The sequence below is a fragment of the Dendrobates tinctorius genome, unplaced genomic scaffold, assembly GCF_039654945.1.
Source record: "Dendrobates tinctorius isolate UK_male_01 unplaced genomic scaffold, ASM3965494v1 ptg000011l, whole genome shotgun sequence".
NCBI classification, from domain to species: domain Eukaryota; kingdom Metazoa; phylum Chordata; class Amphibia; order Anura; family Dendrobatidae; genus Dendrobates; species Dendrobates tinctorius.
In genome coordinates this window covers 81,926,758-81,944,666 of record NW_027361679.1, presented here as the reverse complement: position 1 = coordinate 81,944,666, position 17,909 = coordinate 81,926,758, and the positions used below count along the sequence as shown (strand labels likewise).

At 47.7% G+C, this 17,909-nt stretch overlaps 1 protein-coding gene across 3 annotated transcripts in view; it reads left to right on the top strand.

Annotated features, from left to right (window-relative positions):
• The window catches only part of FZR1 (fizzy and cell division cycle 20 related 1), a 57,135-nt gene that overhangs the window by 16,732 nt on the left and 22,494 nt on the right, over positions 1-17,909 (top strand). For all 3 annotated transcript variants that reach the window (XM_073543815.1, XM_073543825.1, XM_073543820.1), the window contains 2 exons: positions 8,613-8,738; positions 9,878-9,941. In XM_073543815.1, the coding sequence (XP_073399916.1) occupies positions 8,613-8,738; positions 9,878-9,941 (190 nt within the window). The remainder of the gene's footprint in view (positions 1-8,612; positions 8,739-9,877; positions 9,942-17,909) is intronic.

The following is a 17,909-nucleotide window of genomic DNA, read 5'->3' as shown; positions in this document are numbered from 1 at the left end:
TCTTATTTGCTATATCGCTTATCAGATGCGGAGAGCATAGAAGTAGCTTGTGTATCCATGGTTACGATCACTAACAGTTAACTAACGGTCACTATGAGTGGTCATAACCATGGATACTGAAGTTACTGCAATTCTTGCACATGGAGTAAGCAATGCAGCAATCAGAAGGACTATAGTGCATTTTTAATTGTCGGTATTTACTAATATTATTATTACAACACCGACTATATATTAGGATAGGATCTTGGAGATGAGAATACCCCTTGAATTTTCTGAGGTTAGGGCAGTTTGAAATTATACCAAATTTAAGTTGCGTGCTCTTTATTCTAAGAATTGTGGTACTTAAGAAAAATGCCCTATAAACTGCAAATAATAATAATGGCCAAAGATGCTGATGACACACCGCCACAGCCGCACTCTTAGGGCCCCGTCACACATAGCGACTCACCAGCGATCCCGACAACAATATCACTTTGTCAGGATCGCTGGTGAGTCGCTATGTGATCGCTGGTGAGCTGCCAAACAGGCAGCTTCCCCAGCGATCAGGTCAGTGACACGCGGGTAACAAGCGACGCACGTCGCTTAGTTACCCGCAGTGTATCTTAGTTACCAGCACGCTGATGCAGGGAGCTGGTTACCAAGGTACACGTCGGGTTTCTAAGGGGCGCATAGCACTTAGAAACCCAATGTGTACCTTGGTTACCAGCTCCATGCATCAGCGCGCTGGTAACTAATGTGCACAGCGCGCCCCCTTAGAAACCTGATGTGTACCTTAGTTACCAGCTCCTGATCGCTGATCGCCCGCCTGTCACACGCAGCGATGCGTGCTGGCCAGCGGGAGACCAGCGACCCCAAAAATATCCATAGGTTTCCACAGCGATATCCGGCAGGGGGGCCGGTCGCTGATAGCTGTTACGTCACAAAACTTGTGACTCGGCAGCAATCTCGCTAGCGAGATCGCTGTGTGTGACGGGGGCTTTAGGAAGCACAAAGTGCTGTAGAGTAATAGGAGTCAGACATTTAGTAGCCTGACAATAAAATTACAAATGTGATAATCTTATTAATCAGACGTCCATGCAAATCGGTGTGAGCACGGACCACTAACTCTCCCGACCAGAGGCATTGCGGTCCAAGACCCTCGGATGTCTGGATGAGCCCTTGTATTGAAATGCTTTGCACATCATACCAGGGCTGTGGAGTCGGTAAGTCAAACCTGCGACTCCAACTCCTCAATTTCCCTTCCACCGACTCCACCTCCCACATATATTGCTTATATTTAAGTGAAGAATGTATTGTAGTACAATGTGAACATCAGACATTTAATCATTTTTATGATACAATAATCAAGATATTTAGATAGAACATAATATCTATTTATTGGAATATATATATATATATACACACACACACACACATATATACAGTACTAGATGGTGGCCCGATTGTAATGCATCGGGTATTCTAGAATATATATGCAGTTTATTTTTGAAGATTTAATAATAATGCAATAATGCACCCCCCAATCCTGATATGTATGGTTCTCTCACCCCCAATCCTGATATGCATGCTACCCCTCAACCCCCTATCCTGGTATGCATGGTCCCCTCACCCCCCTTTCTTGGTATGCATGGTCCCCTCACCCCCCTTTCTTGGTATGCATGGTCCCCTCACCCCCCTTTGCTGGTATGCATGGTCCTCTCACACCCCAAACCTGGTATGTATGCTCACCATCACCCCCCTTTCCTGGTATGTATGGTCCCCATCACCCCCCCAATCCTGGTATGCATGGTCCCCTCACCCCCCAATCCTGGTATGCATGGTCCTCTCACCCCCCCCAGTCCTGGTATGCATGGTCCTCTCACCCCCCCAATCCTGGTATGCATGGTCCTCTCACCCCCCCAATCCTGGTATGCATGGTCCTCTCACCCCCCCAATCCTGGTATGCATGGTCCTCTCACCCCCCCAATCCTGGTATGCATGGTCCTCTCACCCCCCCAATCCTGGTATGCATGGTCCTCTCACCCCCCCAATCCTGGTATGCATGGTCCTCTCACCCCCCCAATCCTGGTATGCATGGTCCTCTCACCCCCCCAATCCTGGTATGCATGGTCCTCTCACCCCCCCAATCCTGGTATGCATGGTCCTCTCACCCCCCCAATCCTGGTATGCATGGTCCTCTCACCCCCCCCAATCCTGGTATGCATGGTCCTCTCACCCCCCCCAATCCTGGTATGCATGGTCCTCTCACCCCCCCCAATCCTGGTATGCATGGTCCTCTAACCCCCCCAATCCTGGTATGCATGGTCCTCTCACCCCCCCAATCCTGGTATGCATGGTCCTCTCAACCCCCCAATCCTGGTATGCATGGTCCTCTCAACCCCCCAATCCTGGTATGCATGGTCCTCTCAACCCCCCAATCCTGGTATGCATGGTCCTCTCACCCCCCCAATCCTGCTATGCATGGTCCTCACCCCCCTCCCCCCCCCCCCCCCAAGCCTGGTATGCATGGTCCTCTCACCCCCCCAAGCCTGGTATGCATGGTCCTCTCACCCCCCCAAGCCTGGTATGCATGGTCCTCTCACGCCCCCAAGCCTGGTATGCATGGTCCTCTCACCCCCCCCCCCCCCCCAAGCCTGGTATGCATGGTCCTCTCACCTCCCCAATCCTGGTATGCATGGTCCTCTCACCCCCCCCAATCCTGGTATGCATGGTCCTCTCACCCCCCCAATCCTGGTATGCATGGTCCTCTCACCCCCCCAATCCTGGTATGCATGGTCCTCTCACCCCCCCAATCCTGGTATGCATGGTCCTCTCACCCCCCCAATCCTGGTATGCATGGTCCTCTCACCCCCCCAATCCTGGTATGCATGGTCCTCTCACCCCCCCAATCCTGGTATGCATGGTCCTCTCACCCCCCTTTCCGTGTAGCCACGACCAATCAGCGTCGCGGCCCTGTACAAAAATATTACAAAATAAAAAAAAAAAAATTATTCTCACCTTCCGACGGCCTCCTGTCTTCTTTCCACGCGCCCGGCCTCACGTTCCCAGAAATGCTTTGCGGCTTAGACCGCTGATGACATCGGTCGTCTTTCTCGCTCTCGCGAGAGTGACGTCGGTCTTCTTTCTCGCTCTCGCGAGAGTGACGTCATCAGCGGTCTAAGCCGCAAAGCATTTCTGGGAACGCGAGGCCGGGCGCGTGGAAAGAAGACAGGAGGCCGTCGGAAGGTGAGAATAACTTTTTCTTATTTTAGTTCTCTTTTTACAGATTAAGGCCTGCGCCTGCCGCTGATTGGCGGCAGGCGCAGCTTACCGTTGCAAACAGCTGCGCCTGTCGCGACCGATCACCGGCCCGCGATTTTGGTTACAGACAGACACGATAAGATATATATACACAGTATATAACACTATGTAATAAACTATAACAGTTTTCAACAAAAACATACTAAATAACATTTGTGCAGTCTATGAATTTGTTCTAAGAAATAGAATTGCCTCCATCAGATCCTTCATAGATGACCTAAAATCTGACCTAATAATTTTAAGGCCAGAGAACAACCTCTCTACACTAACTTGGGTTGGAGGCAAAGCCCTCATACTTGATTCCGAGCTTTCCTTTGCCCCCCACATTCGATCACTGGCTCGCTCTTGTCATCTGCACCTCAAAAACATTTCTAGAATTCGACCTTTTCTTACTTTTGACTCTGCAAAAACTCTTACTGTTTCTCTTATTCATTCTCGTCTCGACTATTGTAACTCTCTTCTAATCGGTCTCCCTCTTACAAAACTCTCCCCTCTCCAATCTGTCTTGAATGCTGCAGCCAGGATCATATTCCTCACCAATCGTTACACCGATGCCTCTACCTTGTGCCAGTCATTACACTGGCTACCCATCCACTCCAGAATTCAGTATAAACTTATTACCCTCACCCACAAAGCCCTCCATGGCTCAGCACCACCCTACATCTCCTCCCTTGTTTCAGTATACCACCCTACCCTCGCCCTCCGTTCTGCTGATGACCTGAGGTTAGTATCCTCAATAGTCAGAACCTCCCACTCCCGTCTCCAAGACTTTACACGTGCCGCGCCAATTCTTTGGAATGCACTTCCCAGGTCAATACGATTAGTCCCCAATCCCCACAATTTTAAGCGTGTCCTGAAAACGCATTTATTCAGACTGGCCTATCGCCTCAACACATTAACCTAACCTATCCCTGTGTGGCAGAGCCAAAAGTTTTACCATAACCAGGTTCCCAGCATCATGTTCCCACATGCTTTATGCATCCATTAGCCCTCTGTGTCTGTACTGTTACACACTTAACATTATGGCTGGTCCATACAATCAGGGCAACTGTTACCACCCACCTTTAGTGTCTACCTCTTTCCTCATAGACTGTAAGCTTGCGAGCAGGGCCCTCACTCCTCTTGGTATTTGTTATAATCTACTGTATGTGATTATTGTTATGCTGTAATGTCTATTGTCTGTACAAATCCCCTCTGAAATGTAAAGTGCTGCGGAATATGTCGGCGCTATAAAAATAAAATTTATTATTATTATTATTATTATTATAAAGCCGTAACCACATGGGCAACATCTCTAACAATTTCCGGGTATAAAGGAATTGCCTCATGCACAGTCAGTTTTGATGAACGGTTGAATTTTTCTTTGAGAGCAAGTGAGACATTTTGCTGAAATCTGGTCAATCTGCTTGCTATAGTAGACGGAATGAAATCTTTTTCCTTGCGGAAACGGTTTGCCTGCTCCATGTCATCCAAATACTTGTCAAAGTCAAACTCCTCATCTGATGAGGATGAAGATATGGCAGCAGTAGCACTGTCGGGACCCGAGTCCTCTTGCGCCTGGCAGTCCTCCTGTAGGCCACTCATCCTAACTGCTACCTCAGTCAGAGCTTCTTTTCCTTTAGTAAGCTGTTGATCATCAAGCAATGTACGATGACTTGGGTCCACATAAACAGCTGCCAGAAAAATTTTATTTTCCAATAGCTGTGTCTCTCTCCGTTTCATTGAAGCAGAAATGCTATCTGCGATTAAATCTCCTCTTTGGGACAGGCAAAATAGCAAGTTCTTCCACTCCCTTATGAAAATGCCAGGAGTTAAATCCTCAGCTTGTTATTTTTTTAGTCACGGTAAATAGGTGATTAAGCAATTCCTTCAATTCAGCCACCTGTGTCCATTGACCTTCATTTAGGGTTACCCGAGGGTTCGCCATATCTATAAGAAACGGTTTTAGCCAGGATCAAAACTAGGGGAGGCAGGACCTCATACTGTTCTGCAGAATCTCATACTGCACACCTCAGCTGCTGCAGAACCTTATACTGCACACCCCTACACTTGAAAATAAAGCCTGCACCTTAAGATGCGGTGAATGCAATCTATTTATTCCAACTATCAATTGATGTTGATGTGTTACTGAAGACGAGCAATGCCTGTCCTGGGCGTCCTTTTGGGCAGCTATGAGGTGTACCTGACTGGTGCTAAAAAAAAAAAAGTGTGTACAGTTACACGTAGCGATGCACCAGCAATCCCGACAACGATATGGATCGCTGGTGCATCGCTAAGTGGTCGCTAATGAGCTGCCACACAGGCAGATCTCAACAGCGACATCGCAGGGGTCGCTACTTACCTGTCAGACGCGACGATCCTGACGTCCTCCCGCACGCCTCGCTCGTCGGCGCCACAGGAAGCCCAGCAGGAAGCGCCCGACGAGAAATGGACCAACGATGAGCAGCGGGGGAGCGGGTCGGAGGTAAGTATCACATGCAGTGATATCGCTAGCAATATCGCTGCAACGTCACAAAATCGGTGATTTACAGTGATATTGCTAGCGATATCGCAGTGTCTGTGTGCTACCCGGCTTTCATTCTTTTTGGTACAGATACGATATGGATAGACAGATATGGATATATAGATAGAGCAGATTTCTAATCTGCTTTTGCTATTGAAAACATTATCTATGAGCTCAAAAACCTTTCAGGTGATGCAGTTTTTTAAAAAGATGATCAGCTTTTGCAGCTGAAAAACGTATCCTCAAAAAACACAGGAAAAACGCTGTGTGTGAATGTAGCCTTAGATCAGGAATAGAACAGCCATTTATAGGACATTTCATAACTTTCCCAAATTCCTATGAAAAAATATTCAGCATATTCTGCATTGAACTACTGTACCCAATCTATTATATATTTTAGGAGTCAGACCATTTTATTCCGACTCCACAGCCCTGCATCATACAATTGACTATATGTTACTAATAAGAATCTAGTGTGACCACAGATCTGCCCAGTTCCAGTAGCATCTGTGGGTCCTTAGTGATGCCCTTTTCAGAAAGCAGTAGCTGTTGGCTTCATTATTTACATCCCATCCCCCAGTTCCCTCCAGCTGCTGGCTTCTTTATATTCGGGACCCCCCTCTTCCCCATAGCCTCTCACCTTGTGAGATCTACTCCGTGTAGCGTTGTGCACGCTGGTATCCTAGAGGAGCACTGACCTGCCATGAAGAGACGCCATGGTGCTCCGCTCGGTGACAACCGTAGCCTACTGGTAATTATTGTGACTCAGTGCTGTATAGAGGGTCCTTGTGTATTTGTATTATGGGTATTCATTATTGTTTCTAATTATTCTAGCTTTTATAGTGCCAGTGTAAGATATTAGCGCCCAATTGAATTTTTGTAGTTTTTGGTTCATTTTCTCTGGACGAGTCGGGAGGCACATGATGAGACCACCGGACTATAAGGACCACCGAATGTCTGACTGATACTGAGAATTCGGCTGACTGTACACAGCGGCCAGGAGGATAGTGGCCGGTGGCTATTGATGGTGTCCAGTTATATGGGAGAAACCTCTGTGGTGTCAGTATTGCCGGGCACTCTGGTCGGCCTTACACTGTGCCGTGAACGATGACCTCTAGAATAGTAACGTGTAGATATGTGAGCACTTGCTCATCGGGAAGCTTAGACGTGTCGTACATATGGCCTCCCTGCCGATCAGTCCCTGCATCAGCCAGGTGCAGGAGACAAAACTTGGGTTATTGCTTTTTCCCTTGGCCTCTTGCTAAATTAAAAGCACATGTTCCTTTAAAGGGCAAAATGATTACCGCCCAGACCGTACATTGATCAGCCTGATGTGACTACTCGGCGCCATTCCATGTGCCGTGCCCAGTATGAGCTGTGCGTCCGGTCTCCAAATCCACTGCACTCTACAGGATCTGCGCTGTGTATGAGGGTCTTAGACGTGACATTTTTTTAGTAACTGTAGCTACATTCACTATATTGAAAGCATACCAATTGGGAAGGGGTACTCTAGCTTGCAAAAATTTGTCGCCTATTTTTTGGCTGGAAAATAAATGTTAGATTTGTGTGAATCCCAACAATTAAAGTGGAAGGTTATCCCCTATGTCCTATGGTCGGATGTATCAAAAACTGACGGGGCAACCCGTATGGAGTTAAAGGGGTAGTCTCAAGTTCATAAACGGATTAAAACAAGCAACGGTGCAATTTTCGCTTTTATGAGTAAGTGATCGGCCACCCTATTACCTGCGCCTGGCCGGATACCTAGGTAAGGTGTTTCCGGTACCAGCAGGCTGTACGCTTGCGCTACGCTGAGACTCTCCGGGTCGCTTCAGTCTCGCTGGGTTTCTCCAGTGCGCTACGGAGGCATCACTGGCTCTGCTAGCAGCTTGTCAGAGAGCGTGACCATGTAAGTTCTCAGGGGCACACCGCCTCCGGCAAAGCAAGCGTGCTCCCAAGTATACAACTTGTTAGGCCTGTTTCACACATCGGTTTTTTTCGTCAGTTAAAATCCGATAAAATGGCGGACAACGGATCCGTTCCTGTACTGACCACAACGGTTGGCACCGGACCGTTGTTTTAACGGATCTGTCGAAGAAAGAATTTTAAAGGAACCGCTGCCTGGGGAGGGGGGAGAGAGATTTTTTTTTTTCAGCCACCAGAACAGGGTTTAGGGTTAAATTTGCGGCCGAGGCAAATCCTCCGTGCATGCGCAATGTAAAATGCGGATCCGGCCGCCCGAAAAAACGTTGCATTGTCCGTCCAGGCATGTCGGCGGGCGCCCAAATTTTGGTGGATCCGCAAAAAAACGGATCCAACGGATGGCCATCTGTCAAGATCCGCCGGTAATGCAACTCAATAGGGGAAAAAAACGGATCCGCCAAGCAAAATGGCGGATCCGTTTTTTGTTTTTTTTTGCAAAACGGCGGATTTTGACTGATGGTAAAATACGGATGTGTGAAACAGGCCTTACGGGGAACCTGTCACTATGAAAATGTCGTCCAGTCTGCAGGCGTCATGTTATAGGGCAGGAGAAGATTGTATACAGTTGTGAGAAAACACTCGGTATAACCGTGTATTAATCATTTAATCCTCTGCTCTTTCTGGGATTTTCAGACAGCTCTCACTATACGCACTTTTATCCAAATGGCTCCTCCTGCTCTATAACATGGCACCTGCAGGTTGGGTGGCATTTTTATGGTGGCAGGCTCCCTTTAACCTTTGCCAAGAAACTTAAGTATTGCGAAGTAATAGAAGAGACAGAACTTTTTCCCTTCCATGTCACTAAGCAGTTGCCTTTATTTTCATGCAGGTAGCCGAAATGAGAAGGACCTTGACGCCATCCAATTCTCCTATGTCTTCTCCCAGTAAGCATGGCGATAGGTTTATTCCATCTAGAGCCGGAGCAAACTGGAGTATTAACTTTCACCGAATAAACGTGAGTGAAATATTAGTGCTGAAGAGTTCAGTACCATTAATAACGCTAAAGGGGATCTGTCAGCTTGTTTTTGCTACCCCATCTGAGAGCAGCAAGATGTAGGGGCAGAGACCCAGATTCCAGTTATGTATCATTTTCTGAGCTGCTTACTGTCATTTTAACAAAATCTGTTAATCAGCTGCAGATCTAGTCAGTTTTCTGATTGTTGAGCTCTGTATTCCCCCGGCCACACCACTTATTGACCACTTTCTTCCTATGCAGAGTGTACACAGAAAGCTGCCAATCAGTGGTGGGTTATAACGTGCTCATGAATATGGAGGATTACACGGCAGCGGGTTTGCTAGTCGCTCTAATGAGAATCTCCTGCTGATAATGGTTATATCAAAACTACATTAAGCAGTTCAATAAATCACTGCAATCAGGGTCTCTGCCCCTACATCCTGCTGGTCACAGTACAAACTGCAGTCACTGATATTACATACAGTGCAGTAATCTTCACTTTGGGGGTAAGCAAGGAAAATCCACAAAGAAACAGAAGGAAAGCACTCAAATGAGCTGGTGAAGATATCGCTGGTTTATTGGCACATGCGGTACATGTCGGCCGGGGGAGTGATACCAGGAGTGGAAAATGAGCTCCTTTTATCTATGCTATCTTTTTGGGTCATTTGGTTTGTGCACATAGTTATTTCTAAATATTCAATGCTATAGATCTTAGGCTGGGTTCACACTTGAGTGTGGCTGGTCTACGTATGGCTGTGGACTTTTTCCCTTAAGCTCCGCCTACTTCTGCATGAGTCCTCTGTTACCTATCTTTAACATTGGGTAAGCAGGGACATGCGTTGTATGCGGATGCGTCCGCATGCGGCATTTTGACGTGCCCGCCGACTGCACAGAAATGCAACATGTTGTGTTCGGCGCGTCAAGACGCCGCATGTGGACACATCCGCAAACAGCGCATGTCCCTGCGTACCCAATGTTAAAGATAGGTACGCAGGACGCATGCGGAAGCAGGCGGAGCTTAAGGAAAGAGGTACGCAGACCAGCCAAACGCAAGTGTGAACCCAGCCTTAGTGATTTTATTTTGGTTAACAGTGCTATGTATAATCCTTAAAACCAAGTATTTCCCATTTCTTTTAAAGGAAAATGAAAAATCTCCCAGTCAAAACAGAAAAGCCAAAGATGCCACTTCTGATACTGGGAAAGGTGAGGGATTACATAATTTGTTCGCATTATAATCTTGGTGGTATTTTCTGGAGAATATCTACATGTCTAAAATAAAGTAGCCCTCCTCCTCCCATCAACATTTGGATCCGCATACATTGCAGTCATATTATCTAGCACTGTGTACTTACAATTGCTCATTTTTCCCTTCTACCCAGTAAATTCTTTGCTTTCCCATTAGGTCTATGAAATTGTGTTATTAAAAAATTACTAAATGAATCCTTCTGAGCTTTATGTAGAAACAGGAAGTCTTTCTCCCTGACAAAAATAAATGAGAACAAGCAATAAAAGCAAAGGAGGTGGAAGCAGCTGGGTCAGGACTTGAAAAGTTGGTGCAGCTGGGCTGCCAGGGACTTGTCAGTGATGTTGGATTGTAGTTCTAATGATGATTCATATAGGGAAAATTGACTTCCTGTTTCTGCATTGAGCTTAGAAGGATTCAGCTAGTCAGTTTTTAATCGTATGATGTCATAGACCTAATGGAAAACAAATACCTGGGTAGAAGGGCAAAATGAGCAATTGTGAGAGCACAATGCTTTATAATATGATGACTGCAGTATATTAAGAGGATAAATACCTTAACACCTTAGACGTATAGTTAACCCCTTCACGACCAGTGACACAGCGTATGCGTCATGAAAGTCGGTGCCATTCCGACCAATGACGCATATGCTGTGTCATGACTTCAAAGCCCCCCCCCCCCCCCGCGGCCTACGATCGCTCTGATTGGCTGTTTCACTTTTAACAGCCAATCAGAGCGATAGTAATATTACAATCCAGCCATGGCCGATGCTGCCCCCCACACACTCACCGACCGGCCCCCGATACCGACTGACGGCGGCAATATGCCGCCGCCGTCATCATCAGCACCCGACCTCCGATGTCCCGCTCTTGCTCCCGGTGTCCCGCCGTCCTGCTTCGTTGGCGCTGCCATCTTGGAAAATGGCGGGCGCAGTGCGCCTGCCTGAATCTGCAAGCGCTGCAGATTCTCATTCATTCATTCTGATCACTATAATATTCTTTCAGATTGATCAAAATGAAAAAAGTAGTAAATAACCCCCCCCCCCTTTATCACCCCCATATGCAGGCACATATAGCAAAATAAAGAAATTATTTTTCCATTAGGGTTGGAATTAGGGTTAGGGTTGGAATTAGGGTTGTAACTAGGGTTAGGGTTGTAACTAGGGTTAGGGTTGTAACTAGGGTTAGGGTTGTAACTAGGGGTGGGTTGGGGTTGGGATTACTGTTAGGCTTGTGGCTTGAGTTAGAGTTGGGATTAGGGTTAGGGGTGTGTTGGGGTTAGGTTTGGAGTTAGGTTTGGAGTTAGAATTGAGGGGTTTCCACTGTTTAGGCACATCACGGGGTCTCCAAGCGCGACATGGCGCCACCATTTAGTCCAGCCAATTTTGCGTTCAACAAGTCAAACAGTGCTCCCTCCATTCCAAGCACCGACGTGTGCCCAAACAGTGGTTTACCCCCACATATGGGGTATCGGCGTACTCAGTAAAAATTGCACAACAAGTTTGGGGTTCTAATTTGGGGTCTAATTTCTCCTGTTATCCTTGGGAAAATAAAAAATTGGGGGCTAAAAAATTATTTTTGTGGAAAAAAAATTATTTTTAATTTTCACAGCTTGTGAAGCACTTGGGGGTTCAAAGTTCTCACCACACATCTAGATAAGTTCCTTGGGGGTCTAGTTTCCAGAATGGGTTCACTTGTGGGGGGTTTCCACTGTTTAGGAACATCAGGGGCTCTGCAAACGTAACATGACGCCCGCAGACCATTCCATCAAGTCGGCATTTCTGAGCCCCGACGTGTGCCCAAACAGTGGTCTCCCCCCACACATATGGGGTACCAGCGTACTCAGGACAAACTGGACAACAACTTTTGGGGTCGAATTTCTCCTGTTACCCTTGTGAAAATAAAAAATTGCTGGCTAAAAAATAATTTTTTGAGGGGGAAAAAAATGATTTTTAATTTTCACGGCTCTGCGTTATAAACTGTGAAGCACTTGGGGGTTCAAAGTGCTCACTATGCATCTAGATAAGTTCCTTAGGGGGTCTAGTTTCAAAAATTGGGTCATTTGAGGGGGAGCTCCAATGTTTAGGCACACGGGCTCTCCAAACACGACATGGTGTCCGCTAACGATTGGAGCTAATTTTCCATTCAAAAAGTCAAATGGCGCTCCTTCCCTTCTGAGCCCTGCCGTGCGCCCAAGTAGTGGTTTATGACCAAATATGAGGTATCTGTGTACTCAGGAGAAATTGCCCAACAAATTTTAGGATCCATTTTATCCTGTTGCCCATGTGAAAATGAAAAAACTGAGGCTAAAAAAATTTTTTTGAAAAAAAAAAAGTTGTTTTTTTTTTTGTTGTTTTTTTACGGATCAATTTGTGAAGCACATGGGGTTCAAAGTGCTCACTATGCACCTAGATAAGTTCCTTGGAGGGTCTAATTTCCAAAATGGAGTCACTTGTGAGGGAGCTCCAATGTTTAGGCACATAGGGACTCTCCAGTTTGCGACATGGCAACCGCTAAGTATTCCAGCATATTTTCCATTCAAAAAGTCAAATGGCACTCCTTCTCTTCTGAACCCTGCCGTTCTCCCAAACAGTGGTTTATGACCACATATGAGGTATCGGTGTACTAAGGAGAAATTGCCCAACAAATTTTAGGATCCCTTATATCATGTTACCCATGTGAAAATGAAAAAATTGCAATAAGAAAATTTTTGTTGGAAAAATTAAAATGTCCATTTTTTCCTTCCACGTTGCTTTAGTTCCTGTGAAGCACCTGAAGGGTTAATAAACTTCTTGAATGTGGTTTTGAGTACCTTGAGGGGTGCAGTTTTTAGAATGGTGTCACTTTTGGGTATTTTCTGCCATGTAGACCCCTCAAAATGACTTCAAATGTGAGGTGGTCCCTAAAAAAAAAATGGTTTTGTAAATTTTGTTGTAAAAATGAGAAATGGCTGGTCAAATTTTAACCCTTATAACTTCCTAACAAAAAAAAAAATTTGTTTCCAAAATTGTGCTGATGTAAAGTAGACATGTGGGAAATGTTTGTTAACTATTTTGTGTCACATAACTCTCTGGTTTAACAGAATAAAAATTCAAAATTTGAAAATTGCAAAATTTTGGCCAAATTTCTAATTTTTTCACAAATAAACACAAAAATTATCAACCTAAATTTACCACTAACATGAAGCCCAATATGTCACGAAAAAACACTCTCAGAATCGCTAGGATGCGTTGAAGTGTTCCAGAGTTATTACCTCATAAAGGGACACTGGTCAGAATTGCAAAAAATGGCCTGGTCCTTAAGGTCAAAATAGGCTTTGGTCATGAAGGGGTTAAAGGGAATCTGTCACCCTTTTTTTCAGGACATCCCCCTGACAGCACCATGGAGGACGTCGTCCTCCTCCTTACAGGGACAGGAAAAGTACACGAGAAGTTAAAAGGTTCCGTCCCTCCCCATGAGCATGGAGCACACCAGAGGAAGCGCTGCAGTGCTTACCGGAGGGCCCAGGGGGATCGGGCGGCCAGTCTAATCCTTCCCCCTGTCAAGACGCCCAGAGCCGAAACTCTCCGGTGGGGAGTCCCTCTGCCCCAAAGGCCAGGAGCAGGACGACGCACCTGGAGGGAGCCGCTCCTCCCTGTGGGAGGCTCTCTGCTCCAGTAGTGGCTGCCATGGTGGCGAAGGCCGGACCCCCGCCGGCATCAGGAAGAGGCGGAGCTAGCGTCCGGGTAAGCGGAAGCGATTCCCAGCCTCTCGCGGGAGGACGCGCGTTACTTCCGGTGACGTCACGGGCCGGGTTTGAATCTCGGCACGCGCTCCAGGAGCCCGGCGTCTCTCTGGAAGCGCAGACAACAGGAGGAATGGATACCGAACTGGTGAATGGAGGGGTAAGTGCGCCTGGCGCGGATCACACTCCCCAAACCATCCTCTGCAGCCCAGGACAAGGGACCTGACTACCCTATCCTGTAATCATAGGATAAGGGAACCCCAGCAGCCCCCCCCCCCCCCGATAGTGGCTAAAGACTCGGCCAAGGCCGCATCTTAAGTCGGTCAGATGCCCAGTATGCAGGGTAAAGCTGCCAGACACCTATACCAAAACCCTCTGGACCCTGCACGTCGAGGGTGATAAGAGATGAGATCTTTGATACGGGAGGAAGTCCAGGCCTCCAGAGTCAGCCTCGCGCAGCGACAGTCCCCCAGTCCATGGACAAACCGGAAGCGTTTGAGGTGGGAAGCAGAGCTATTATCCGAACCAAGCTTCGATGAGGGGTCAAACTTCCGGGACTCTGATCCAGAGGAGGAAGGAGAGATCCCGGCGGACAGTCAGGATCGAGGCAGGAAATACCTGTTCCAATTAGAGGACACGGACGAGTTGGTCCAGGCGGTGAGGAACACCATGTAGATTGAGGAAGTTCCTAAGCTGCAAACTAGACAGGACCTGATGTTTGGAGGACTAGTGTCTCGAACGCAGATAGTGTTCCCTGTAAGTGAACACATCAAAACAATGGTCCTCGAGGAGTGGAAGGAGGCGGAACGCCGACTTGTACTATCCCGTGACTTTAAAGGTCGACTGCCTTTCGATCCCGAGGAAACGCGATCGTGGGAGGAAGTTCAGAAGATCGACGTTCCTATAGCCAAGGTCACCAAGAAGACCGTCATCCCGTTCGAGGGCTCATCTAGTCTCCGGGACCCGATGGACAGAAAGGCGGACGTTCTATTAAAAAGAACATGGGAGATTTCGGCGGCCCTCATCAGGGCTAACTAACATAGCAGCCACCTCAGTGGCCAGGTCTATGTTTTTGTGGATGGGGCAGTTGGAGGAACACCTTACCAACAAGACACCTAGGTCCGAGATCCTAGCTTCCCTTCCCCTCATGAAGTCAGCCATGGCGTTCCTATCAGATACGTCAGCCGAATCAGTAAGATTTGCAGCCTGAAACAGCTCCCTCTCTAATGCGGCCTGAAGAGCAGTCTGGCTTAAATTTTGGTCCGGGGATAATGCTTCTAAAGCGATGCTCTGCTCCATTCCCTTCTCGGGCCTAAGGGTATTCGGACCTGCCCTGGATAATATGTTAGAGCTAGTGTCTGACAAAAATAAAGGTTTCCCGGAAGAGAAACCTAAGCGACCCCAGCCCTTTCGGAGAGGCCCCTTCTATAGGAGACAGACCAACTCTAGAACCCAAGTCAGGTCCAAAAGAGGCTCATATAGAAGCCCCCACGGCCAGGGTGGGAGAAGCAAAGGCTCCCTGTTTGCATCAACCTCCAGGTCTAGGAGGAAATGACGCCATAACTATTGGGGGAAGACTTCGCCACTTCGCAGTAAATTGGGCCCGAGTCACCCACAACCAGTGGGTCCTCAGATCCATCGTGGAGGGCTACAGTATAGAACTTTACTCCTCTCCCCCGACAGATACATTGCCCCCACCGTAGTCCCGGTGGACTCCGCCATGTGGTCAGACATACAATACATGATCAGGTCAGAGGTTATAGTACCGATTCCTCTGACAGAAAGGGGAAAGGGACACTACTCCTCCCTGTTCTCCATTGCAAAGCCATCCGTCGAGGCCCAGACTACTATAAACTTAAAACCTCTAAATGCCTGGGTCAAGTACAAGAGGTTCCGGATGGAATCTATTCGGTCCGCAATACAACTAATAGACAGGGACGCTGTCATGTGCACCCTCGACCTGAAGAGTGCGTACTATCAGGTCCCTCTCCATCCCTCATCTCAAAATCTACTAAGATTTGCAGTCAAATTACCAACCCGGACCTGCCACTTCCAGTTCCAATGCCTTCCATTCGGGCTGTCTTCGGCCCCCCGAATCTTCACAAAGCTGCTAGCGGAGGTAGTGGCCTTCCTGAGAAGTCAGGGTATCGTCATCATACCGTACTTAGATGACTTCCTCCTGGTGGCAGTATCCGAAGAAGCAATCATCCGAGACAGGGACCGGCAACTACACTAATGGAGTTCCTCGGCTGGGTGATCAACTGGCAAAAGTCAGATCTCATACCAGAGTGCAGGAAGGTCTTCTTTGGAGTTCTCTTAGACTCACAAGACAAGATATCCCTGCTACCAAGGAGCAAGCAGAAGACTATTCAGGACAGAGTCGGGGACCTCTTGAAGCATCGCTCCTCCATAAGAGGGGCAGTTGAGGTTCTGGGCTTAATGACTGCTTGCATTCCGTGTGTCAGATGGGCCCAGTTCCACTCGAGATCATTACAAAAGCAGATCCTCGCAGTATGAGACAGAAGTCAGGCTTCACTCGACAGACCCATAAGGCTGTCAGAACTAGTGAAGAAGTCACTACGGTGGTGGACCCAGGCCAGGAATCTCCTGTTGGGCGTATTATGGACAACCTCTCCATACGTGGTACTCGCCACAGACGCCAGTACGTGGGGATGGGGAGCCCACGTAAAAGGGAAGATCTTCCAGGGGAGATGGCCGGCAGAAATCGAAAACAGATCCTCCAACTACAGGGAGCTCTACGCGGTCTGGGAAGCTCTCCTGCGGAACCGACCGATCCTGAAGAATCGACATGTCCGGGTATTATCTAACAGCAGTGTCGTTCCTGAAGCACCAAGGAGGCCCCAGGCACCCACCGCTCCAGGCTCTAGCAGGGAGACTATTCTCCTGGGCAGAAAGAATAGTCCTCTCAGTAACAGCAGTCCACCTAGAGGGTTCCCAAAATGTGGTAGCAGACTACCTAAGCAGACAACAGGTCTACCCGACAGAGTGGGAACTGAATGAAGAGATTTTTCATCAACTGTGTCAGTGTTGGGGGACCCCCAGTATAGACCTGTTTGCAAATCGAAGAAACACAAAGGTCTCCAGATTTTATTCCCTGAACCCGGCAGACCAACCGGAAGGCATAGATGCCCTGAACCAAGTCTGGGAAGAACCCCTCTCTTACGCGTTCCCACCACTAGCGCTCATACCGCCGGTACTAAGGAAGATTCTCAAGGACCGCGCAAAGGTGATAATGGTGGTTCCATACTGGCCAAAGAGAAGCTGGTTTCCCCTACTAGGAGCTATGGCAGTGGAAATCCCAGTCGAACTACCTCTGAAGAAAGATGTCATCCACCAGGGCCCGATCCGCCACCTGAATCCAGCAAGGCTTCACCTCTCGGCTTGGATCCTGAAAGGAACATCCTGAAGGCAAAGGGCTTATCAGATCAGGTCATATCTACCCTACAGGCCAGCAGGAAACCGATTACGTCCGCAATATACCGGAAGATTTGGAAGAGATTCTGTCTGGACGGTGGCAGGTCCGACCTCGTGGCGGGTACCCCTGATCTCTGTAGTATCTTAAACTTCCTACAGTCAGGGTTTAATAAAGGTCTTAGGCCCAGCACTTTAAAAGTCCAGATTTCGGCCTTAAGCGCATACTTCGATTACCCGTTAGCTTCTCATCCCTGGGTAATAAGATTCATAAAGGTCACGCAGCGTCTTCGCCCCACGATTAGGCAGCTCACCCCGCCTTGGGACCTTGGTCTGGTGCTTAGGTTCCTATGTAGGGATCCCTACATCCCCAATGAAGAGATGACTATCTCAACTCTCACTCGCAGAACGGCCTTCCTTGTAGCCATTACCACGGCCAAGAGAATAGGGGAAATCCAGGCTTTATCCACCAGAGACCCATATCTCCAGATTAGAGAAGATCGTATAATCTTGAGATTAGACCCGGGATTCGTTTCAAAGGTAGCCTCTTGCCAAAATATAAACTAAGAGATAATGTTACCATTCTTCTGTGACATTTCCCGTAATGAGAAGGAACAGCGTCTTCATTCACTGGACGTGAGACGCGCGGTTATAGACTATTTAGAGGCCACCAACAGTTGGCGTATTGACCCAAATCTATTCGCCCTTTTTAGGGGTAAAAATAGGGGGAAGAAAGCCTCTAAAGCAGCCATCGCCAGATGGATTACGTCAGT